General features: G+C 40.8%; 3 protein-coding genes across 3 annotated transcripts in view; all 3 read right to left on the bottom strand.

The window, feature by feature from the left end:
- The window catches only part of LOC306701784 (protocadherin alpha-C2-like), a gene marked incomplete at its 5' end in the record, with an annotated part of 179,980 nt that extends 173,417 nt beyond the window's left edge, over positions 1–6,563 (bottom strand). Inside the window, one exon of the mRNA XM_079167196.1 lies at positions 4,203–6,563. Coding sequence (XP_079023322.1) covers positions 4,203–6,563 — 2,361 coding nt within the window. The remainder of the gene's footprint in view (positions 1–4,202) is intronic.
- LOC306701796 (protocadherin alpha-3-like) lies at positions 988–3,351 on the bottom strand (the record flags this gene model as incomplete). The annotated part of the gene is made up of 1 exon (XM_079167208.1): positions 988–3,351. One exon carries the CDS (start codon positions 3,349–3,351, stop codon positions 988–990), a length of 2,364 nt encoding a protein of 787 aa, XP_079023334.1.
- Positions 6,564–12,940: 6,377 nt separating the features above from the next.
- Positions 12,941–24,622, bottom strand: LOC306702591 (uncharacterized protein; the record flags this gene model as incomplete). Its single annotated transcript, XM_079168231.1, has 6 exons — positions 12,941–13,104; positions 13,330–13,366; positions 15,496–16,566; positions 18,930–21,352; positions 21,981–24,344; positions 24,577–24,622. 6 exons carry the CDS (start codon positions 24,620–24,622, stop codon positions 12,941–12,943), a joined length of 6,105 nt encoding a protein of 2,034 aa, XP_079024357.1.
- Positions 24,623–24,942: the final 320 nt, after the last annotated feature.

Below are 24,942 nucleotides of genomic sequence, written 5' to 3'. Positions count from 1 at the left end.
ATAGAGGATTTTACTGCCACAAAAAAGCTTTATATCCGACCCGTTTTCCATCAAATAATTAAAAAATGCACAACGCGAACCATCGGCTGGTGTGCTTCATTCAATTATGTGGCCTGCTGTAAATGCCAGACAAAAGATTTTTTCAGGGGAGGTACAACGTCTTCAATAGTTTCCAAACGTTGCAGTGACACCCGGAGGTCATTAAAGGAACGAAATATACTGTAGATAGAATCAAGAATATACTATAGCTTTGTCCAATTCAAAGTTAGAAACTTTAAAGTAACTCTATCTGCAGACTGCAACAGTATCTTTGCTCAAAATAATACAAAGGGGCTTGTACATTTAGTGTTTGTTGCTCTCTTTATCTTTCTCGCTATACCCTTCACTCTTTATCTATGAATTGAAATTTAACACATCGCTTGTTTTTAGGCAAGATTTGTTTTAATCTAACATTCTCTAGTGTTCACACACCATAGGCACAGCCTACCGAGTGATTTGGGGTTAAGTTTCTTGCCCAACACATTGACATGGACTAGCGGAGCCGGAGATCGTTTGATTGAAGCACAACCCGCTCTATCACTAAGTCACAGTCGCCCCAAATATGATCGTGTTGCTACATCATTATGTTTAAAAACAAATAGTCAATATAGTTCAGGAAATATGACAAGCTGTCCAATTAAATGTAGTCTATTTTTCATTCATGCAGTCATGTGTTGCTCAGTATTTAAACAATGAAGACCATACAACCTGAACACAAAACTCAACAGAAACAACACCAACTCTATGCCTCTCAATCCGTTACTTGATAGAATTCCACGGACTGTTTAGAGAGGCAACTGTCAAAAACAAATTGACCAAGTGTTACTAAGCAGATGAATGATTTCTGGATGTCTTAGTAAGTCTCCTTTACTCGATAATAGAAAAGCGTTTCAGCACCATGGACAGCGGTCACCAATAAGCAAAGAGCTGTATTTGTGGGTAATGCTTTTAAGATCTTACCTCTCCAGATGTCTGTCTCCTGTCAGGGAGCATCAGTGTGTTCGCGTGGCTTCCCGGGACTATAGTAGATCCTATACTCATTCTGGGTCCAACTAACATGTAGCGTTTGTCTCCAGATCTGTACTGGATGCTGTGACACAGTGTCCCGTCATAATTAGTCTCTTGTAGATATTTAGAAGTATAGTCTGTGGATTTAGAGCACTGCATTGCAATCAACACGATGATGCTGATGAGAAAAAGTGTTGAAACTGAGCCCAAAGTTATCATCAGGTAAAAAGTCACATTATTATCCTCCTCGTCATTTGTTGCACTTTTAACATCAGCAGCAGCAAAAGCCTCTTTGGGCTCCACAACTTTGACAATCACAGTAGCTGTTGCTGAGAGTGACACGTTCCCATTGTCTTTCACCAGTATGACCAGTTTATGCTCAGCCTCGTCTGTCTCTGTGAATGCGCGAAGTGTTCTGATCCGTCCTGTATAGCGGTCCAAACCAAAGAGACTGTGGTCAGTAACTTCCTGCAGTGAAAACAGTAACCAGCCGTTATATCCTATATCAGCGTCATAGGCTCTGACTTTAGTCACCAAGTGTCCTGCGTTCACATTGCGGGGAATCTCCTCCACACCTTCAGCAGAACCGTTGGAGCTGACTGGATACAGGATGACTGGAGCGTTGTCGTTCTGATCCAGAATGAACACGTTCACTGTGACGTTGCTGCTTAGTGACGGAGTTCCAGAATCTGTGGCAACAACTCGGAACTGGAACGTTTTCAGAGTTTCAAAGTCAAAACTTTTTAGTGCGGATATATGTCCGTTTTCCGAATTTACATTCAGGAACGATGACATATCACGATGCAGCCCATTACCTCTCACAATGTGGTATGCTATTGCTGCATTTTCATTCAGATCACTATCAGCAGCGCTTACAGAAAATATTGATGCGCCCGGGGTATTGTTTTCTACCAAATAAAGTTCAAATGGATTGTGACTGAAAAGTGGCCTGTTGTCATTTACATCTGACACCTGAACACTCAAGGATTTTACAGTAGAAAGAGGAGGTTCACCACAGTCCGTAGCTGTTATTGTGATATCATAACTGGACACAATTTCTCTGTCTAAACGCCCCTTTGTGACAAGAGAGTACATGTTTTCCTCAATTGATGGCGTCAAATCAAACGGAACATTATCTAAGATTTTACAAATAACTTTACCATTTAAGCCCGAGTCTTTGTCCGTAACACTAATAAGTGATATAACTGTGCCCGGCTTTGAATCTTCTGGGACTAAGTTGGACAGTGATGTTACCTCAATGTCTGGCTGGTTATCATTCATATCTTTTATTTTTATCACTACTCTACTTTCGGCCGTCCAAGGTGGCTGGCCTTTATCTGATGCCTGCAGATCCAGTCTATAAATCTCCGTGTCCTCAAAGTCTACTTTTCCTTTCACTCGAATCTCACCAGTGACGCTGTCTAATTCAAATGTGTCGTGCACTTTTTTCTTTTGTGTTTTTCCAAACGTGTATTCAATTTCGCTGTTCGACCCTTCGTCTAAATCTGTAGCGTTTAATTGTATTACAAGAGTTCCTATCGGGGCATTCTCATCTAATGACACGGTGTATATGTCTTTGCTGAACACAGGGCGGTTATCATTTGTATCCAGCACAGTTATAGTCAAATTAAGGCTCCCAGATTTCGACGGACTGCCTCCATCAAGAGCCGTTAACACTAAATGGTGTTCTGACTTTTGCTCCCTATCTAGGGGCTTTTTCAGCACTAAAAATGGTATCTTGTCCTCCTCGCTGTCTCTGATTTCAGTATCGAAAAAATCATTTTTGCTCAACTTATATAATCGAACTGACTGTGGACCGATATCAGGGTCTCTAGCAGCATGAATTTGGAAACGGGTACCCGGGGGAGTATGCTCTGCTACTTCCAGTTTCTGCTCGCTTTCTGGAAAAATCGGTGAATGGTCATTAACATCCATTATTTCAACGCCAACGTAATGTATTTCCAGTGGGCTTTCTACAACAATTTTCAGATTTATCAAACAAACCTTGATTCCATCACAGAGCTCTTCGCGGTCCACAATATGTCCAATATACAACACTCCATTGTTTTGGTTTAATTGAAACAGAGCATGGTTGGGCCCCGAAACAATACGAAACCGCCGGTCTGTCAAAGTGTTGATGTCAAGCCCTAAATCCTTGGCAACATTTCCGATTGGGGATCCGACTTGTACTTCCTCTGGAACAGAGTATCTAAGCTGAGCCAAAATCCGTTCTCCACAGCACAGCAACACAATCGCGACAACCCACCAGCAGCTCACTCGGCGCCTTTGTCCTCGTTCTTCCATCGTGAAGCAAAAAAATTAAGGCTTTCTTTGAGCAAAATATAGTGAACCAATTGCTCATCAAACCAGTCTGATAAGATCCATTTCACGATTCTCAAATGTAAGCTTTCACACATACATATTAACTGCTGTTCATATTACTTGATAGCCTGACGTGTACTCCGTCAGCGTACCTCCTCGATAAGAGATGATCCAGAGATGGGCAGGGCCTCTACAGAATGAGCAACACAACCACTAGTTAGGCCACACTGACACCATGTGACCAGTGGGCAGCAATACCATACAAAATCCCAAATGTTTCAATTAAAATAGACTGCTGCAATATGCCTGAGTGCACGTGCTGCAATTAGTACAGTTGTGTAGAACACTCGATGAGCTGATTACAACCTCCCTTCTTATGCGTCCCTCATAGGATTAGGCATTCCTCATCCAACGTATCATGGTATGTTTCTCAGACACCCATAATCAGCGTGCGAATCAGGAGTGTGGTTATTGGATAATCGATGAAGACAAACAATAACACCTGCAATCAAATGCTTTGTTAGAACAGGATACACCCATTTTAAAACTGGCCTCACTTAATTCAAAGCATGTCGGTGAACGTAAGGATACTAACTGAATGTGAAATACAGTCTTTATTCAGAACAACAGGCCGAGTGATTATTTGTATTTGTTTTCGAGACATTAATTCAACTTATCCTCAAAAATCACCCACACAAAAAACAATGTTTCAGCACCATGGACAGCCCAATTTCACACCAGCGGAAAGAGAACGGTAAAAAAAAAAACATATTGACGAGATCAAAATATTGTTGTGCGAAAGCATGATGTAAATAGAACAATGTATCTCTTACCTCTCCAGATGCCTGTCTCCTGTCAGGGAGCATCAGTGTGTTCGCGTGGCTGCCCGGGACAATAGTAGATCCTATACTCATTCTGGGTCCAACTAACATGTAGCGTTTGTCTCCAGATCTGTACTGGATGCTGTGACACAGTGTCCCGTCATAATTAGTCTCTTGTAGATATTTAGAAGTATAGTCTGTGGATTTAGAGCACTGCATTGCAATCAGCACGATGATACTGATGAGAAAAAGTGTTGAAACTGAGCCTAAAGTTAACATCAGGTAAAAAGTCACATTATTATCCTCCTCGTCATTTGTTGCACTTTTAACATCAGCAGCAGCAAAAGCCTCTTTGGGCTCCACAACTTTGACAATCACAGTAGCTGTTGCTGAGAGTGACACGTTCCCATTGTCTTTCACCAGTATGGCCAGTTTATGCTCAGCCTCGTCTGTCTCTGTGAATGAGCGAAGTGTTCTGATCCGTCCTGTATAGCGGTCCAAACCAAAGAGACTGTGGTCAGTAACTTCCTGCAGTGAGAACAGTAACCAGCCGTTATATCCTATATCAGCGTCATAGGCTCTGACTTTAGTCACCAAGTGTCCTGCGTTCACATTGCGAGGAATCTCCTCCGCACCTTCAGCAGAACCGTTAGAGCTGACTGGATACAGGATGACTGGAGCGTTGTCGTTCTGATCCAGAATGAACACATTCACTGTGACGTTGTTGCTTAGTGACGGAGTTCCAGAATCTGTGGCAACAACTTGGAACTGGAACGTTTTCAGAGTTTCGAAGTCAAAACTTTTCAGCGCAGAAATAATGCCATTGGCTTCATTTATATTTAAAAAGGAAGTCAGGGTGGGCCCCGAACTCTTGCGGTCGAGTGAATATGTGACTGCAGCATTGTCGCCTCCATCAGCATCTTCAGCTTTCACTGAAAAAATTGACATCCCAGCCTTGTTGTTTTCAGGCACATAAAAAGTATACGGGCTTTCAGTGAATACAGGACTATTATCATTAACATCTAGCACATCTACATGTATCACCTTCGTTGATGACAGTGCGGGGTTCCCTAAATCCTTAGCTGTTATTGTGATATCATACATAGTTATGGTCTCCTTATCTAGGTAGTCCTTTGTGACCAAAGAGTATGACTGTCCGTCAGGGGACGGCTTTAAGTCGAACGGTAAATGACCGGGCACACTGCAGACCACCTGTCCGTTCACACCAGAGTCAAGGTCCGTCACACCCATCAACGCAACCACCGTGCCAGGAGGTGCATCCTCTGGAATGCGACTTGAAAGCGATGTGATCTCTATTTCGGGTTGATTGTCGTTCACGTCTTCCACTCTTACAACCACGTTGCAGTGTGTGGAGAGAGACACTGCACCTTTGTCCGCAGCCAATATCTTAATCTCATAAACTTGCTTTGCCTCGTAATCAAGACCTCCTTTCACCGTTAGTTTGCCAGTTCTGTTATTCAAATCAAACGGTTCAGATGAGAGTCCTCTAATTTTACTCCGTAAAGAATATTCAATCTCGCTGTTAACCCCTTCATCCGAGTCAGATGCGTTTACTATCAGCAAAAATGTTCCTGCTGGTGTGTTTTCCTTTATTGTTATGGTGTATTTCTGTTTATCACACACTGGTGAGTTGTCATTTATGTCCGACACAATAACAGTGATATTAATAGTATTAGATTTTGATGGTTTACCCCCGTCATTAGCTGTTAAGAGTAGCCAGTGTTGAGCGGCGTGTTCTCTATCCAAAGGTCGCTGTAAAATTAAGAATGGAACCTTTCCATCCTCCCCAAATTCTTCCGTATCCAGGCGAAAATACTGATTGTGATTGAGTTTATATGATTGTAAAGAATTTAAACCAACATCCAAGTCGTGTGCTCCTTCCATTTGAAATCGAGATCCAACTATTGCGGACTCCAGCACCTCTAATGTGTAGTTTTCTTCAGGAAATTTCGGCGAATTGTCGTTTACATCGAGTATTTCAACAGTTATTTGGTGCATCTCGAGGGGATTTTCTACAACGGCTTTCAGATTTGTGATGCATGGAGCAGTTTTTGCACACAGGTCCTCTCTGTTTATTCTCTGGTTCACTAACAAAACTCCATCTCTCGGATTTACCTTAAACAGATCCTGCTTTGTTCCTGACACAACACGAAGATTTCTATCCGTCAGTCTTCCAACATCTAATCCAAGGTCTTTTGCCACATTTCCAACAGCCGTGCCTATTTTCAATTCTTCCTGAATGGAATACCGTACTTGAGCAGATATTCCTTCCAAATTAGTCACAATCAGCAGGGCCAGAGAAAAAGAAATCCACACATCCAGCCATTGTTCCTTGATGTTCGTTATCGCCATTTTTAGGAAAAAGCCTTTTCAGCAATGGTCTTCAATCCGTCAAAAAGAAATTTCCGGATTTTTTCAGTTTCCTCTCATGGATGCTTAACGATGAAGGTCTGTTTCTTCCTCCATTCTGACAAAAAATTAAAGCTTTTTTAGTCCAGTCTCTCAATCCGTCTCTATGGGTTATCACTGAATGCACTTGTAGAAAATGATACCCCCTCACGGACACAGCCACCGTTTAGATATATAGTGTAACAGCACCACCCATTGTCACTGTAACGATGGTGCGGTGACGATAATACGTTGTCCTCCAGTATAGCCTAATTGTGATCTTGCTGAAATGCTTCCAGAACGCTGCATTCAGGCAGTAGGCGCTCCAAGTAGGAGTAGAAGTTTTAATCACACCAGGAACTTTTTTTTTAACATTTCTTTGTGTGTTAAAAGTTAGGTCTTACAGCGGATCCTGAAAAACACAATATACAAACTGAGAGCGAGGCTTTTCTTTTTAACAATGTCTCAAATAGACTATTTCAACCTTTATCTTTTTTATTTCGTGTCCTGTTGTATTAGAATGCATGTTTCCCAAAACTATAGTATCATTGAAAACGCTGTTGCCCAAACAGTAGACCTTTCATTTTGTCACAGATGTGAAACATAGCCACCCATTATTTACTAAGAAAGTAAATACCAGTTTCATTATTTCTACAGACATTTCAGATAATAACTGTTGGCATCTAAGTGTGTCAGGTGAAAGTGAAGAATTAGAAAATCCATGCACGGGAGATATTTGTATTGTCTTTCCTGCAACAAATGTTAGTTTCATGTAAAGCGCTGTACTATCATTGAATTATAGTGAAAATGAGATTTCCCTGAAAGAAACATTAAACCCTTCATCAAATTTAGAATTTGGTTACATTTTGTAGTTATGCCAGCAATTAATCATTATTAATTCATTGTAACTCTACCACTTGAACACAGGCTCTATTTTTTTTAGATTAAGGGCCAAATTATTTCCAGGAAATCTGTTACAAAGAATGAGTTCGTCATTAAAAAAATTATAGGCCCTAAAATAAAGCAAATGTTCTATTATGTGGTAATGCAGGTACAGCTGCTGACATTCACATTCTCTCTGCACTATGTGTGGTCTGCAGCACACTCCCACAATCGTTGTCCTATTGAAGAGGTGAGCAGTGACATCTCATGGACTGAACCTGCAAAAGCAGCTATGACGAGCCCACTCGTATATGTCTGCTCTAAATGGTTCATATGTAATTGTGCATTGTGCCCCATGCTGCTGCTGCAGTGCATGAGATCGTGCAGAATAAACCATGATAGAAAATTACAAATAACAATCACACTAACGGCAGCAAAGAAACGAAGTGACCTACAAAGTAAAAAGAAAGAAAAAGAATCTCCGCACCCCTCCCGCATTCTACGCAACGTATTGGTTCTGGAATTAGGCCAAACACATAAGTGCACGAGCTCTGCCGCATTGTGCAACACCTCCTCCCATTTCTACCTCCATCATTTCCCCCATTCTGCGTTAAAGCTATACCAGAAAGCACCTAATTTCTGTTATGATCAGGCCTTGGTAGGCAGATGTATCGATCATATTTAACAGAGAATGCTCATCTGATGTATGCACGCTGCTGGTGCTGCACTGTGAAGCGGAAAGGGGGAGGGGGGGGCGGCATGTCAGAATAATAAATTACAGACGGCTTCAGAGCGCGCGGCAACCTCCAGCGAACAGGCAGCACGTCGCCATGGAAACGCAGCTCTAATGGGCTGGTCGCTGTCCATGGTGCTGAAAAGAAGCAGCGCTCAGGAAGGAAGGAAGGAAGGAGAGGGGGAGGGATGCAGGAGCTGTGAATGCTGCAGACAAAGAAAGTCAGCCGTTTCCAAATGCCCTGATGCTGTTAATTCTCTACAACATATATAATACATGTTCCTCTTAAAAATGATACACCTCCCTTATGGTTGAGTCAAAATAATCATTTTGTAATGAATTTATCAGGGGAAAAAAGCCCAGACAATATTTGTAAAATAGTCTATCACTCCTCAAACCGTACGTTTTTTTTCCTTCAGTATTAGAAAATGATTCATTGCAAATAAGACCACAGTTTCATACTATACATAAAACACATTGGGGTTGTATGCTGCGCATGTGTTAGCCTGCTAGTGCCGGCTGGTGGTGGTTCTAGTGCTTTGTTCCACATTGGTGCAGTTGTGCTGTGTATCAGTGTTCTTGTCTGCAGTGGACTCCAGCAGCAGACAGCAGTCAGTGTGAGAGTCTCCTCTCAGGGTCAAGAGGGGAAGAGACAGAAAATGTATCTGATCTCAAGCTGCCACTTTGCTCCAAACAAATAATAGTATCTAAGCTAGACCCCACATAAAAACATTTTATTTAAACCTTACAAAGACACACACCTCTTACGTGCTAACATTTAAGGGTACAGGGGATCAAACAGTCAAGGTAACTCATCCTGTGGGCCTAAATGTGAAGCTGCCCTGCTCACACATGATCTCATCTCTCCAGGGAGATTATGTCATGTGTGTGCACATTCAAACACAGAGACAGACGCGCTCACACCCTTTTGAGAAAAGAAATCCATTGAACATACATTGTCTGTAAAACACTTAACAAAACCTGCTTATGATTATTTGTATTACATTTCAATACAATGTATCTCCATGCACCAGCTACTAACAACTGGCTTTTAGCACTGTTCATTAGACTATTTAGAGCATCAGTTTAGTTTTAATATTGTGTTTCTTTTTAGGATAAATATGGCCCTGATGTCCTCACAGATGGTGGATGTGCTGACTGTGATCAGTGCAGACAGTCCAGAGAGGGCACTTAGCTGGAGGTATTGTCATAGACTGTCTCTCCTGTTTTGACTCATATTGTGCACGTGAATTACTTTCACTGTTTAAGAAAATAACTTGACTCAATTAAAGAATGATGCTTAGATTTGAAAAAAGGCCAGAACTGAATTAGAGTTATTTGCCATAGTGATCTGCAACCCTTAGTAATTCTCAATCTGATCAGAAATTGATATATATATATATACAGTATATATACAGTATATATGGAGTACTTAACGACTGAAACGCCTTTTACCACAAGTGAAGATATGGAAAGAGAGTGTTGCCTCCTGGATTAGTATTTTTAATTTATAAACTAAAGATGTTATAGGAGAGGAGAGGCCTGTGAACAAGGATGTGCAGGTGTGAAAAAAAGAAGCTGAAGACAGAATGAGGTCTTTATAACAGTTCTAAGCTTTTAAGTATGCAGAGTCTTCTAATCCTCACCGGCTCACATGCCTGAAAGTGAATTTGGGTGATGAAAGCGTATTAGAACTTTGCAATGTTAAAGATATAACATTTTCCACCAGTGCAGCAGGTGACCAGGTCTCAAAAAAAGGCAAGGGTTTGATTGATGTTGAAAGACATGCATGCCAAGTATGCAGCTAATCTGATGTAATAGGAAGTATTGTTTTAACAGTGTGAGCTCAATGTTTTCTACAAGGGTCTATGTATATGGGACAGAGTGAGAAGAGCAAAAAGGGGTAAATAGAGAAAGTGTTTGTGACTACTGTTATGATTATTTGAATGTAGAGTGAATATTTGTCACACATCATCGGTGGACTGAATTGCACTTACAATGATTTTCATTATTTGCTATTTATTTTAGAAACTAAGTAAAGCAATGTCGCAGTGTTTAAAGTTAAAGTCTGGTGCACTTGTGCATTAACTGCAATGCCTCTGCAATGCCACAATGCCAGTGGGGTTTGGATTGTGTTCATTTGAAACATCAATACTTACATTATTTGTATGAAAGTCCAGAATGATTACTTCTTGAAGCAGTTTGGCCAGAAAGATCTTTGTGGAAACACACTCACTCACTCACTCACACACACATACAGTGTATATATTATTTTTATTTTTTAATATTTATGGTAATTGTTCCGGTTTTGTTGCCATATTAACACTTTTAGTATCAGAGAGAAATAATGAGATAAAAGTAAAAGCCGGATTATCCTGGAAGAATAATGATGGTGTTTTGGGCCCGAAGCAAAAGCCTACAACGCTTTCATCGTTATTTTATGGATTACAACAAACAGTGACATTTGAGGTAAACCTTTGATTAAAAATAAATCACATGAACGGAATACTGGAACAGGCCATGTTGTCTGTTCCTGTAGACTCCAGTCTGTAGGTGTTCACTATACAAATGATCATAAGCCATGAAAACCTGTCACTCAGTGACAATGGGAGCAAATATTAATCTAGAGAATATTCTGCCACATTCTTGTGTACATAGCTCTCTTTCTAAGGTTGACTTAATACTCCAATAGTGTGAATTCTACAGTATCACATTCTCTGACAATGGAGAAACACATTAAAAAGCCAAAGAGCATTGCAAAAACCTGCTAAAAACACATAAAACAACTTGTCCTTAGGAATAAAAAAAGATACTGTGTGAGGTTCCTTTTTTTGGCATTTTTATATTTGACACAAGCAGACATGTCTGTGTTCCCAAGCTTGCAGTACAGCGGTCACTTAATTGACTACGTGAGCCGGATCAGTTTTGCTCTCTGAACAGGAAAATCATACTGGTAGAGTGCTACTGTACTAGTGCCTGTGACTATCTTAGAACTGAGCTCAATGTTTTTTAAACTGACATTTCAAGTTCAGTGAAACTTTAAGCAAGTTAGTTTATCTGACAAGGGTGGAACAGGCATTATGATAAAGTAAAATAGGCCTTTGACTTGTCATCACAAATGTAGTTTGTAGTAGATTCACTGAAGAATGACCTGCTGTGTAAACTGGAATCAAAAGTATTTTTACAATAATGCAGCAGTATCTTTGATGCAAAACTCAAGAGATTCACAAGTTCACCATTAAGTTTAATGTTCTGTTTTGTCTTTGTAGTTGATAGATCATACAGACCATAGCATACAATAAGCTCACATATTACACCTTAATACATATTGCACCATAAAAGTACCACTGTACAAAAGCAGTTTTTGTATATGTTTGACTGTAGTAGATTACAACGGAATACAAGCAATGCAATGTGAGCTGTGCTAACGAGTTTGACTTCATGATGTCTGATTATTGAAATGTTTCACATACTAGTTGGCCCATAAATCTGATGGCACTGTTTTTCTGTTCAGCATTAATATTGACAAATAAAGGCATATTTATAGTTACAGATATATGCACTGTATGTCGGTCATATCTGTATCCCTATTTATGTGTTGCATATGCAGATACACACAGTAGTCAGTAATACACATGAGCACAGCTTTCATTGGTTGAAACCAGTATTCAGTATTATAAAGTAAACACTGAGTCATTAATTGAGTTTTCATCTTGTTACACAATCTCAGAAGACATTGAAATTAAGGAACATCCAGAGTTTGGCTTTGAAAATAAAAAAGTGAAAGCACATAGTCATGTTTGTGATGTATATACAGTCGTCATAAGTAGATATTAATCAGTCCATTCTCAAACACTCACTGCATTCACTTGTGTTTAGTTAAATTCTCTAGACTCTTATTCTCCAGTAATGTCCAAGTGAACATAACATTCAAGCACACGATGCACATTTAAGATGAGAGTACACTTAACTTTCTTGATCCATAGAAAAGTATAATGCTGCACTTCTAACTACAGAAAATGGATTTCTCAATATCATAAATATCTAAAGCTATTAACGTACTTGATTATCCCATGCAAAAACAACTGAAAGGCAGATACATAATGGCTGAAAGCCTCACTGTTATCTGTTTGATGCACTGGCTAACTTAACTCAGTCTCTCATCGCTCTCATATTTAGGCCTAGCTCACATATAAAGCACAACATCAAGTACAAAACATAAAACTGCTAAAAGCTACCACATCTATAAAATACTGATTTCCTTTTGTTTCATACTTTAAAATCAGGGGTTGGTGCTTTTCTGACATTTAGTTAATTGTGCTGTTTCACTTCTTAGTTAACTTGTTTATTATACATCAATGCTGTTAAGGGGCAAGACAAAGCACAGAGGTTTAATAATGTAATCAACATGTGTTTCATTTTTAAAGAGGAAAACGATAAAGGCATTTCAACGTTTCCGTGTCCACATTAATAGTCCTTGTTGAGGCTTCTTTAAATATCCACATGTGCAAGTTTTCATACAGTCTGCTTCTTTGCAAGTATCTCCTCTGGATTTTTTTATGTATGATGGTCTTGGAGTGAGGTTGAAGCCATGCAGTCTCATCGTGCATATTGAATCGACAGAGAGGCAATGTTGATTGGATTTTCATGTGCTTAAAGAAAGAGAAGGGAGAGGGCTTGGTCCTTAATTAGCCACCATAGTCCAGTTGGTGTTATAGCATTACAACTACACATTGTGAGACGTAAGGATCAGACTGAGCAGGATGGACGTAGGGGCGTTTATGGGCAGGGGTCTCTCCTTTCCACTGGGAAGCTTTCCTATCGGATTCAAACCAGGACACAGCTGGAGGTGGGGCCTTATGTGGAGCTGCTGCTGCTGCTGGACGATGCCTGCCAATGAGACAAAAATAATTAGATGAACATGGAAAAGACCCACAGCCATGACTGGCCAAAATGACACATCTCATGCAGCCATTGTCTGTCACGCAGACAGGGGCTTCAGGCAGAGGACAGAGTGGGTGGAGGGGTTCGGCAGATCCTTGATCATGTATTGGTGAGGTGGCAGGCCTATCAACGAATACCATGCTCCAATATTATGTGAAGGAGAGTGGTTGCTAGGCAACTGGGTGACTGGTTTCACTTTGCGTCTCTCCTGCACAAAGAATTAGGTCACAATTCACACTACAGCAGACAGTAAATTGAAATTCTGTGAAGTCAGTAACACTCAGTCGATTTACAGTATAGCTAGCCCAGTCATACATCAACAACACAGTCCAGTCCAACATATAAACATCCAAAAATAGGATGTACTTATAACCTCTTACTTATAGGTCAGTACGGGATGAACACAAATTAATCTTCACATGCACAGGACCTAGAACCTGAAGACATATCAATATCTTCTTGCGGTGTGTATTAATCAGGCATGAAAAGCAAAAGCCAGATTGTGAAAAAAGCAAAGCAAGCAAATGACAACATTGGTATTTGAAGTGAAGGATTTTGTATAACTGTGACCAAAGACCTTCAGGCTGAGCAGCATGTTTGTATTATTTAGTGTTGAAAGATTAATACTCTATGAGCCTATAGGACACAGGTGTGTGCAGGGACTCTCACTTTGTTCACCAAAGGTAATGACTAGGACTGTTTCAATATGTCATCCGGACCATCACTTCTGATTGTCTGCAAAAATGACCAGTGAGTGTCAGACTCAGTATGTTATTATTGTGATTATTATGACCTCATGTATTTGTCCCCTGAGGTCAATCAAAACCATTAGGGCTTTATTTTTAGGCTTTGAGAAGGGACATAATCATGAAATGCTGACAGAAGTATTTACTAATTACTTTGATAGTTAGATTGCATAGACATACTTTAGTGGGCTTGAGGGATGAGGCTGCAATACAAGCAACAGTAATCAAAATGTAGGCATGAAGAGGTTAACACAGGATATTTGACAAGCCGCATGTTCTTTAAACTGCGTGACCCTTTGCTATAAAAGAAAATCTCCTTTTCCAAGAGATACTAAACAAGAAAGAATAATTAAAAAAAAGATCCACTGAGAACAAAACAAACACACAAAAAACTAATTTCTGTAACATCATTCATAAAAGGGCATCCAGGGTGGGGGAGTGAGACTCCTGCATACCTCCAACTGCGGTGTGGACTTTCCTCATTTAGGGTACTTAAGAGTGGGGAGAAAAAAAACAAGCAATTTAATGGTCAGGTCATTGCAAGCACAAGAAAGGGTTATTTGTGTATGTATCCTATGATCACAGAGTGGGTGTAGAGGCACCATGAATAAAATGTTAACTTTGAGAAATACCACAGACTAAGCATGGTTAGTGGGAATAACAGATACTGCAGCTTGTTACAATCCGTTCTCTGAAAGTAGGTTAAAAAACAGTTTTGTATTTAGCTTATCATTGTCTGTTCCTCCAGCAGCATACTTACCATCTTAGAGAGACAGACAGACAGACAGCCAGACAGACAGACAGACAGACAGACGGGTATGTAGGTAGGTAGGTAAATTGATAGATGGGTAAATTGATAGATGGGTAGGTAGGTGTTTAGATATATAGATATCACATTAGATAATCAAATGGCACTGGAGCTGGGGAAAAAAGGTTTACTTTAAACAGTGGGTTCAGCATTTTCATTTCAAATATGTACTTGATTGTGTTTTCATTTGCAGTGAATAAAACAATCAAGACACAACTGTTCCACTGATATACAGACAACAAACTGAAGTCACATAAGAATGTCTCTGAAACTGTTTTGAATGAAAAGCCTTTTGAGCAGTTGCTGCTCTTTTAAGCAACCACAAAACTTTAAATACAAAACAGCAGCAAGATTTTCTTCGGTTTGGTTTCTATTAATGGTTATATTTCTTTATTGACTGGTGATTTCTGCTCTCTATTTGAATCATAAATATAATGTCTCATTTTTACTTCCATTTTTTGATTTTATACTGTGCATTAATACCAAAGTTTGATACTGATTTAGTGAGTATCTGGTATGATACGTTAAATACATGCATTAATTGTTCAATTTAGAATTAAGTTTGTCATTGTTTGAAAACGCAAAATGTATTTTCTATGATATAACTTTTATTTTCCTCACACAATATTTAGTACTACTAAAAACGGCCCTTACCCTTCAGCTATAAGCTGAACAGAAATGAAATATTGCATTGTGAACCGCGGTAACAGTTTGCCAGTTATTCAATAGATATTAGATAGATATAGATATTTTAAATGCAGAAAAGGAAGCTGTCATCTGTACCTGCAGAGTGGAAGCTGCTGAGTCACTAGTGTCTGTCAGTCCTGTGCCTCTTGGTATACTGGACACGATGTATCTGGAGCCCTTTGGCACAGGCTGTCTAACCACCATCTTTCCTTTCCTGGTCTCTGCTAGAAACAGACTGTACCAGTAGGCATCGTTGGACACCAGAGTGGAATCTGCGATAGTGGAGTTCCTCTCACTGATCACACTGTTCCTGCAGGGAGGAGCCGCTTTGCTGGGCTTGGGTTTCTGACACTTGAGCACGATGGTGACCAATATGGTGATCAGCAGGAGAAATGATACCGAGCCCAGACCGATGACCAAATACAGGTTTAGGTCTGAGAAGATGTCATATTCTAGAGGCACCTCAGTCATGTCAGAGTAGGATTTAACCGCAGTCTCCACTGTGGACAGCTTGATGGTGACTGTAGCAGAGAGAGCGGGCTCCCCGTTGTCCTTTGCAGCAACAACCAGTCGCTGGTGGCGCGGGTCTCTGTAACTGAACATCCTCATAGTCCGGATCTCTCCGTTGTATTGATCCAGACTGAACAATGTGGCGTCAGTCACTTGTAGAAACTGATACGTAATCCGAGAGTTGTGCACCGAGTCGGTGTCTAAGGCTATCACTTTGGAAACCAGAGAGCCTTTATCGGTGGATCTGGGGATCTTTTCCTCCACCACCGAGCCGTGCGCGCGCCACGGAGACACAATAACCGGTGCGTTGTCGTTCTGGTCCACTATAATGATGTGGACCGTCACGTTACTGCTGAGTGGAGGAGAGCCAGAGTCTCTGGCCTCGATGTGGAAAAGAAACTCATTCTCGATCTCATAGTCAAAGGTTTTTAGTGCGTAAAGATTACCGTTCTCTGGATTGATGGAGAACAGCATGGACATGGAGGTGTTGGCTATCTCCTTCTCTAGGATGAAATAAACTAGATACTGGTTTTCATGGAGGTCAGGGTCAAACGCAGTGAGTGAACTGAGCAAGGCTCCAGGTGCGTTATTCTCCATTACACGTATAGTATAAAAAGACTGAGGGAACTGTGGAACATTGTCATTAACATCCAGCAGTTCTAACGTCATAGTTTCATTGTCAGATAAAGGAGGAGAACCTCTGTCTGTCACAGTGAAAGTGATGTCATATTCTGGAACCTTCTCACGGTCTAATGGCTGTGACACTACTAATTCATAATAGTTATCAGAGGACTCCCTCAGTTTGAAAGGCATATTATCTGGAATGTGAAGATCAACCACTCCATTGTCACCTGAGTCTTTATCACTGACACTCACTACAGCTATCACTGTGTCTAATTCTATGTTTTCATTGACTGGACTCTGGAATGATTTAATAGATATTTCTGGATGGTTGTCATTCATGTCTGTCACCTGAATTGATAGTTTACACTGTCCAGATAAAGAGTTAGGCCCCTTATCGCTGGCAATAACCTCCATGTCATAAAGCTTAAAATCTTCATAATTTATCATCTCTTTCACTCTGATTTCACCATTCTCTGGATTCAAGTTAAACACCTGTTGCGTTCTCTCTGATGTATATAAACTATATGAATAAACAATATCAGAATTTGAACCTTCATCTAAATCAGTAGCGTTTAGCTTTATTACTAGACTGCCAATCGGGGAGTTTTCCATCACATCTACAATGTATTTTTCTTCGTCAAATGAAGGGGCGTTGTCGTTCACATCAAGCACGCGGACGATGATGCTGGCTGTACCTGTGCGCGTGGGCACTCCACCGTCCACAGCAGTGAGAATTAGATTATGAACAGACTGATGCTCTCTATCCAAAGCTTTTTTCAGAATCAAATCAGCAAACTTTGACCCATCTCTTCCGGTCTGAATCTCGAGTTTAAAGTGCTCACTTGAGCTCAGATGGTAATCTTTCACAGAATTTGTTCCAACATCTGGGTCTACAGCATTATTCAATGAAAATCTCTCTCCAACGGGGCTTGATTCAGAGATGTCCAAATGCATCGTTCCTCTTCGAAAATGAGGAGCGTTGTCGTTAATATCCATAATTTCCACCTCGATATTAAACATTCGTATTGGATTTTCAATGGTAGCGTCTAATTTCAGAAAGCAGTATGTAGTTGTTTTTAAGGGGCACAAAACTTCTCTGTCTATTCTTTCCAGAACGAACAGCTCTCCCGTGTCTTTGTTGATATCAAGATGTTTTTTATTGCCCACAACGTCAACGCGCATTTTTCTTCCCTTTAGTGTCTTCACGTCTAATCCCAAATCAGCTGCTAAATTAGCAACGACAGAGCCTTCCTCCATTTCTTCGGGAACAGAATAATGGGTGACGGTAGATACCGTGTTCATCATGGCAAGAAAGAGAAATACTGAAACGTACCCTCTCCCGCATAAATGTCCGATATGATGCGCCATCATGTCGATTCCTTATACCCTTGAAATATGGTGAAATGTGGATGAACCGCCTTCTTGATAAACGAACAAACGAAACGAGGATCTTAAAAGAAAAGGTTTCTGCGCGCATACACAGAAGTGACGTCCATGAAATACTTCTCCTCCAATAAACTAGCGTGAAAACGATGACCTCACCAGAGAACGTGTTTTGGCGGAGAGCAGCGACGAAAATAGTCTTGTGTGAGCCGTTGCACCTGTTAAAAAAGTATTTTGTTTTAAACTAAGAAGGGGTGCGAGCGTTTCGTATGACAGTTTTTGAAAACTGGAAATAAGTCTTTTTGTAGAAGTTTTCGTTTCTGGTTTCTAAATATGTATACCCCGTGTGGGAGATATAAATAAATCCTCGGGTTCTGTTCATTCTATATTTACATTTCTTTATAAACTTTTTTTTTGTTGCTTATTTTGTACACACGTGTTCGCTAATTGTAAGTGTAGAGATAATGTATAATAGTATCCTCTTTCCTTCGTGCTCCTAAGATATTACGCACATGGTGTCTGGGAGTAAAAACAATGTCAGACATGATGATATTTTAAAAGTGTCCATGTGTGTATCATCAATAATTGCTACACCTGACATTTACTTGTTATTTAATATAATATGCGTATGGCCCACATCTAGCCTCTTTTTCTTCTCCCATACCTAATGTTTGCAGAAATAGACAAGCAAGAGCGAAAAAAGGTATGTAAAGAAAAAGACAGAATAGATTATTAATCAAATGAATTAATAAATTTCATGAAATTGTAGAGATTTTAGTAGAAACTTTCTGCTGTAACAAGTGTAAGAATATATCCAACACGTTGTTAAGGTGAATTATAGCTGTTTCCACTTGTGATGCACGGTTCATTTCAAGGCAAAAATAAGTAAGGAGGAGAGTAAAATTCTCAAGCGCTGATATGACAGGTTTATGAATGCAATGGTCACGTGTTAGTGGATTTGATAAATATTGACGAAGTACATCTGTGTGTAGCACGTGTTCTGTTTGCCATACCTGCAGAGTGGAAGCTGCTGAGTCACTAGTGTCTGTCAGTCCTGTGCCTCTTGGTATACTGGACACGATGTATCTGGAGCCCTTTGGCACAGGCTGTCTAACCACCATCTTTCCTTTCCTGGTCTCTGCTAGAAACAGACTGTACCAGTAGGCATCGTTGGACACCAGAGTGGAATCTGCGATGGTGGAGTTCCTCTCACTGATCACACTGTTCCTGCAGGGAGGAGCCGCTTTGCTGGGCTTGGGTTTCTGACACTTGAGCACGATGGTGACCAATATGGTGATCAGCAGGAGAAATGACACCGAGCCCAGACCGATGACCAAATACAGGTTTAGGTCTGAGAAGATGTCATATTCTAGAGGCACCTCAGTCATGTCAGAGTAGGCCTTAACGGCGGTCTCCACTGTGGACAGCTTGATGGTGACTGTAGCAGAGAGAGCGGGCTCTCCGTTGTCCTTTGCAGCAACAACCAGTCGCTGGTGGCGCGGGTCTCTGTAACTGAACATCCTCATGGTCCGGATCTCTCCGTTGTATTGATCCAGACTGAACAAGGTGGCGTCTGTCACTTGTAGAAACTGGTATGTAATCCGAGAATTGTGCACCGAGTCGGTGTCTAAGGCTATCACTTTGGAAACCAGAGAGCCTTTATCGGTGGATCTGGGGATCTTTTCCTCCACCACCGAGCCGTGCGCGCGCCACGGAGACACAATAACCGGAGCGTTGTCGTTCTGGTCCACTATAATGATGTGGACCGTCACGTTACTGCTGAGTGGAGGAGAGCCAGAGTCTCTGGCCTCGATGTGGAAAAGAAACTCATTCTCGATCTCATAGTCAAAGGTTTTTAGTGCGTAAACAATACCGTTCTCTGGATTGATGGAGAACAGCATGGACATGGAGGTGTTGGCTATCTCCTTCTCTAGGATGAAATAAACTAGATACTGGTTCTCGTGGAGGTCAGGGTCAAACGCAGTGAGTGAACTGAGCAAGGCTCCAGGTGCGTTATTCTCCATTACACGTATAGTATAAAATGACTGAGGGAACTGTGGAACATTGTCATTAACATCCAGCAGTTCTAACGTCATAGTTTCATTGTCAGATAAAGGAGGAGAACCTCTGTCTGTCACAGTGAAAGTGATGTCATATTCTGGAACCTTCTCACGGTCTAATGGCTGTGACACTACTAATTCATAATAGTTATCAGAGGACTCCCTCAGTTTGAAAGGCATATTATCTGGAATATGAAGATCGACCACTCCATTGTCACCTGAGTCTTTATCACTGACACTAACTACAGCTATCACTGTGTCTATTGGTTCATTTTCTTTTATTGGACTCTGGAATGATTTAATAGATATTTCTGGATGGTTGTCATTCATGTCTGTCACTTGAATTGATAGTTTACACTGTCCAGATAAAGAGTTAGGCCCCTTATCGCTGGCAATAACCTCCATGTCATAAAGCTTAAAATCTTCATAATTTATCATCTCTTTCACTCTGATTTCACCATTCTCTGGATTCAAGTTAAACACCTGTTGCGTTCTCTCTGATGTATATAAACTATATGAATAAACAATATCAGAATTTGAACCTTCATCTAAATCAGTAGCGTTTAGTTTTAGTACTAGACTGCCAATCGGGGAGTTTTCCATCACATCTACAATGTATTTGTCTTTGTTAAATGAAGGGGCGTTGTCGTTCACATCAAGCACGCGAACAATGATGCTGGCTGTACCTGTGCGCGTGGGCACTCCACCGTCCACAGCAGTGAGAATTAGATTATGAACAGACTGATGCTCTCTATCCAAAGCTTTTTTCAGAATCAAATCAGCAAACTTCGTCCCATCTCTTCCTGTCTGAATTTCAATGGAGAAGTGTTCACTCGAGCTCAGATGGTAATCTTTCACAGAATTTGTTCCAACATCTGGGTCTACAGCATTATTCAATGAAAATCTCTCTCCAACGGGGCTTGATTCAGAGATGTCCAAATGCATCGTTCCTCTTCGAAAATGAGGAGCGTTGTCGTTAATATCCGTGATTTCGACCTCGATATTAAACATTCGTATTGGATTTTCAATTGTAGCGTCTAATTTAAGAAAGCAAGAAGTAGCTGTCTTCAAGGAGCATAACAACTCTCTGTCTATCCTTTCAAAGATATACAGCTCCCCCGTGTCTTTGTTGATATCAAGATATTTCTTATTGCCCACAACGTCGAGGCGGATTTTTCTTTTATTCAGAGTCTTCACGTCTAATCCCAAATCAGTTGCTAAATTAGCAACGACTGAGCCTTCCTCCATTTCTTCGGGAACAGAATAATGGGTGACGGTAGATACCGTGTTCATCATGGCAAAAAGAAAGATACATATTGAAACGTACCCTCTCCAGGAATACTGACGAGCCATTGTAAATAATCCGTATTTAGAAACTTGACATTTGATGTCCGTTGAAGAAATGAGACAAAGTCGTTTGATTCAATGATGAACGCCAACGAGGTTGTTCAAGGAAAACGTTTCGTTATGCTGTTATCAGCAGAGATTTACAATATGTCTGCCAGCCCAGCATCAATGAACTATCGCGAGAACGAAGATTTCATTAGATATATGTTTTTGTGGAAAGCAGCGACGTGAAATGTCCTTTATGTGCCTATGCATCTCGTAAAATGTCGGAGAAGTAACAATTTCGTTTAACAAAGGTAAGTTGTGTGGGAACCTCATTTTGGATAAAAGAAAAAGCAAACGTTTGGCATTATTTGTTTCAGGTATGATGCAAACAATAATAAAAGTTTTTTTGGATTTGTTTTATATTTGTATATTTTTTTATCCATTAATTTTGTTTTTAAGAATATGTATTTAGAATTTTTTTTCACTAAACTTAAATTACATGATCATTTATCAGTGCAAGAATGATGTCACAGTCTTGGCCTTCTTTTTACACTTTACGCGCCGGTTTGTGTGCGTAAAACCATTGCAATATTGATAAATAAGTTATATACACGCGTTTCACACATTCATTTGTGTCTGTAATTGATGGAAATGCTCAGATTATATTTATTTAATTGAGTTTCTTCCATACCTGCAGAGTGGAAGCCGCTGAGTCACTAGTGTCTGTCAGTCCTGTGCCTCTTGGTATACTGGACACGATGTATCTGGAGCCCTTTGGCACAGGCTGTCTAACCACCATCTTTCCTTTCCTGGTCTCTGCTAGAAACAGACTGTACCAGTAGGCATCGTTGGACACCAGAGTGGAATCTGCGATGGTGGAGTTCCTCTCACTGATCACACTGTTCCTGCAGGGAGGAGCCGCTTTGCTGGGCTTGGGTTTCTGACACTTGAGCACGATGGTGACCAATATGGTGATCAGCAGGAGAAATGACACCGAGCCCAGACCGATGACCAAATACAGGTTTAGGTCTGAGAAAATGTCATATTCTAGAGGCACCTCAGTCATGTCAGAGTAGGCCTTAACGGCAGTCTCCACTGTGGACAGCTTGATGGTGACTGTAGCAGAGAGAGCGGGCTCCCCGTTGTCCTTTGCAGCAACAACCAGTCGCTGGTGGCGCGGGTCTCTGTAACTGAACATCCTCATAGTCCGGATCTCTCCGTTGTATTGATCCAGACTGAACAAGGTGGCGTCAGTCACTTGTAGAAACTGGTACGTAATCCGCGAGTTGTGCACCGAGTCGGTGTCTAAGGCTATCACTTTGGAAACCAGAGAGCCTTTATCGGTGGATCTGGGGATCTTTTCCTCCACCACCGAGCCGTGCGCGCGCCACGGAGACACAATAACCGGAGCGTTGTCGTTCTGGTCCACTATAATGATGTGGACCGTCACGTTACTGCTGAGTGGAGGAGAGCCAGAGTCTCTGGCCTCGATGTGGAAAAGAAACTCATTCTCGATCTCATAGTCAAAGGTTTTTAGTGCGTAAAGTTTACCGTTCTCTGGATTGATGGAGAACAGCATGGACATGGAGGTGTTGGCTATCTCCTTCTCTAGGATGAAATAAACTAGATACTGGTTTTCATGGAGGTCAGGGTCAAACGCAGTGAGTGAACTGATCAAGGCTCCAGGTGCGTTATTCTCCATTACACGTATAGTATAAAATGACTGAGGGAACTTTGGAACATTGTCATTAACATCCAGCAGTTCTAACGTCATAGTTTCATTGTCAGATAAAGGAGGAGAACCTCTGTCTGTCACAGTGAAAGTGATGTCATATTCTGGAACCTTCTCACGGTCTAATGGCTGTGACACTATTAATTCATAATAGTTATCAGAGGACTCCCTCAGTTTGAAAGGCATATTATCTGGAATGTGAAGGTCAACCACTCCATTGTCACCTGAGTCTTTATCACTGACACTCACTACAGCTATCACTGTGTCTATCGGTTCATTTTCTTTGATCGGACTTTTAAATGATTTGATAGATATTTCTGGGTGATTATCATTCATATCTGCTACAGAGATTTTTACTTTACACTGCCCTAATAAACTGTTGACTGCCTTATCCGTTGCTATGATTTCCATTTCATAAGTTTGAATGTCTTCGTAGTTCATCATTCCCTTCACTGTTATTTCACCAGTGGAAGGATTCAGGTTAAACGATCCTTGTGTTTTTTCTGAAGTGTACAGACTATAAGAATATTCGATCTCGGCATTTGTTCCTTCATCTAAATCTCTAGCATTCAGCTTAATAACAAGAGATCCAACTGGAGAGTTTTCCATAATATTAACATCAAAATTGTCTTTTTCGAAAGTTGGGGCGTTGTCATTCGTGTCTACCACACGAACAACAATACTGGCTGTGCCAGTGCGCGTGGGGATTCCGCCATCCACAGCAGTGAGAATTAAATTATGTACTGCTTGCTTTTCTCGGTCCAAACCCGTCTTTAATATTAAATCAGCAAATTTGGATCCGTCTCTTCCGGTTTGAATTTCTATGTCAAAGTGCTCACTTTCGCTCAGAAGGTATGTTTTGACTGAATTAGATCCTAGGTCTGGGTCAACAGCGTTATTAACGGAGAATCTCTCACCAGCTGCAGTGGATTCCATAATGTCTAAGTTTATAATGTCTCGTCGAAAATGAGGAGCGTTGTCATTGATATCCATTATCTCAATTTCGATATAAAATATTCTTTGCGGGTCCTCCACGATAGCCTCCATTTTTAGGTAACATGTCGTTGTCTTTATTGCGCAGAGATACTCTCTGTCTATCCTCTCAACGATGTAAAGCTCCCCTGTTTCTTTGTTCACATCCAGATATCGTTTGCTGGATATGATGTCTAACCGCATCTTCCGCCTACTCAGAGTCTTCACGTCTAAACCTAAATCAGAAGCTAGATTGGCGACGACCGACCCTTCCTCTAATTCTTCGGGAATAGAATAATGAGTGACGGAAATAACCGAGTTCACAAAAGTACCTATAAACAAAAGCGCAGACACATACCTCCTCCATGACTTCCCAGTGTTATGCATTTCCATTGCAACGCTAATTAAATGTTCCTTTTCAGTGAGTCCATAAAGAAGCAGCATGAAAAAGATCCAAAGCTAATACACTTTTAGGTCGTTTATCAGAAAAAAAACCGTTGTATTAAGACACGTGAGAGCAGAATAAATCCATGAAACCCTGTTCAGCACCAGGACCTGTCCAACCTGCTTTTGTCGCTGTCCGGTCTGTCTCTGTATGAAACGCTGTCATGGCGCCTGTAAAATCACCGATGAGGACGTTAAACTGGGGAACAGCGACGCTAAAGTGCAAGACAACTTATGTGCGTCATAGAAGGTATGCATGGACGTAATAACAATATCGAATAAATGTATAAGAAATGACAACGGTGTTTAAATTATACATTTCATTAACTTCTGAATCAAAATTGTTGGGGGTTTGTTGATGAGACAAAATGATCTTTACAGAGTCACCTGAATAACAACCACGATTCACGTTTCCTCCACATTATAATATGTTCACTGTCTGGACATAGCAGGAAAGGGGCAAAAAAATTCTTATTTGTGGGATTA

The sequence above is a fragment of the Pholis gunnellus genome (genome assembly GCF_910591455.1).
Source record: "Pholis gunnellus genome assembly, chromosome: 10".
Classification (NCBI taxonomy): domain Eukaryota; kingdom Metazoa; phylum Chordata; class Actinopteri; order Perciformes; family Pholidae; genus Pholis; species Pholis gunnellus.
This window is presented reverse-complemented; position numbering and strand designations above follow the sequence as displayed.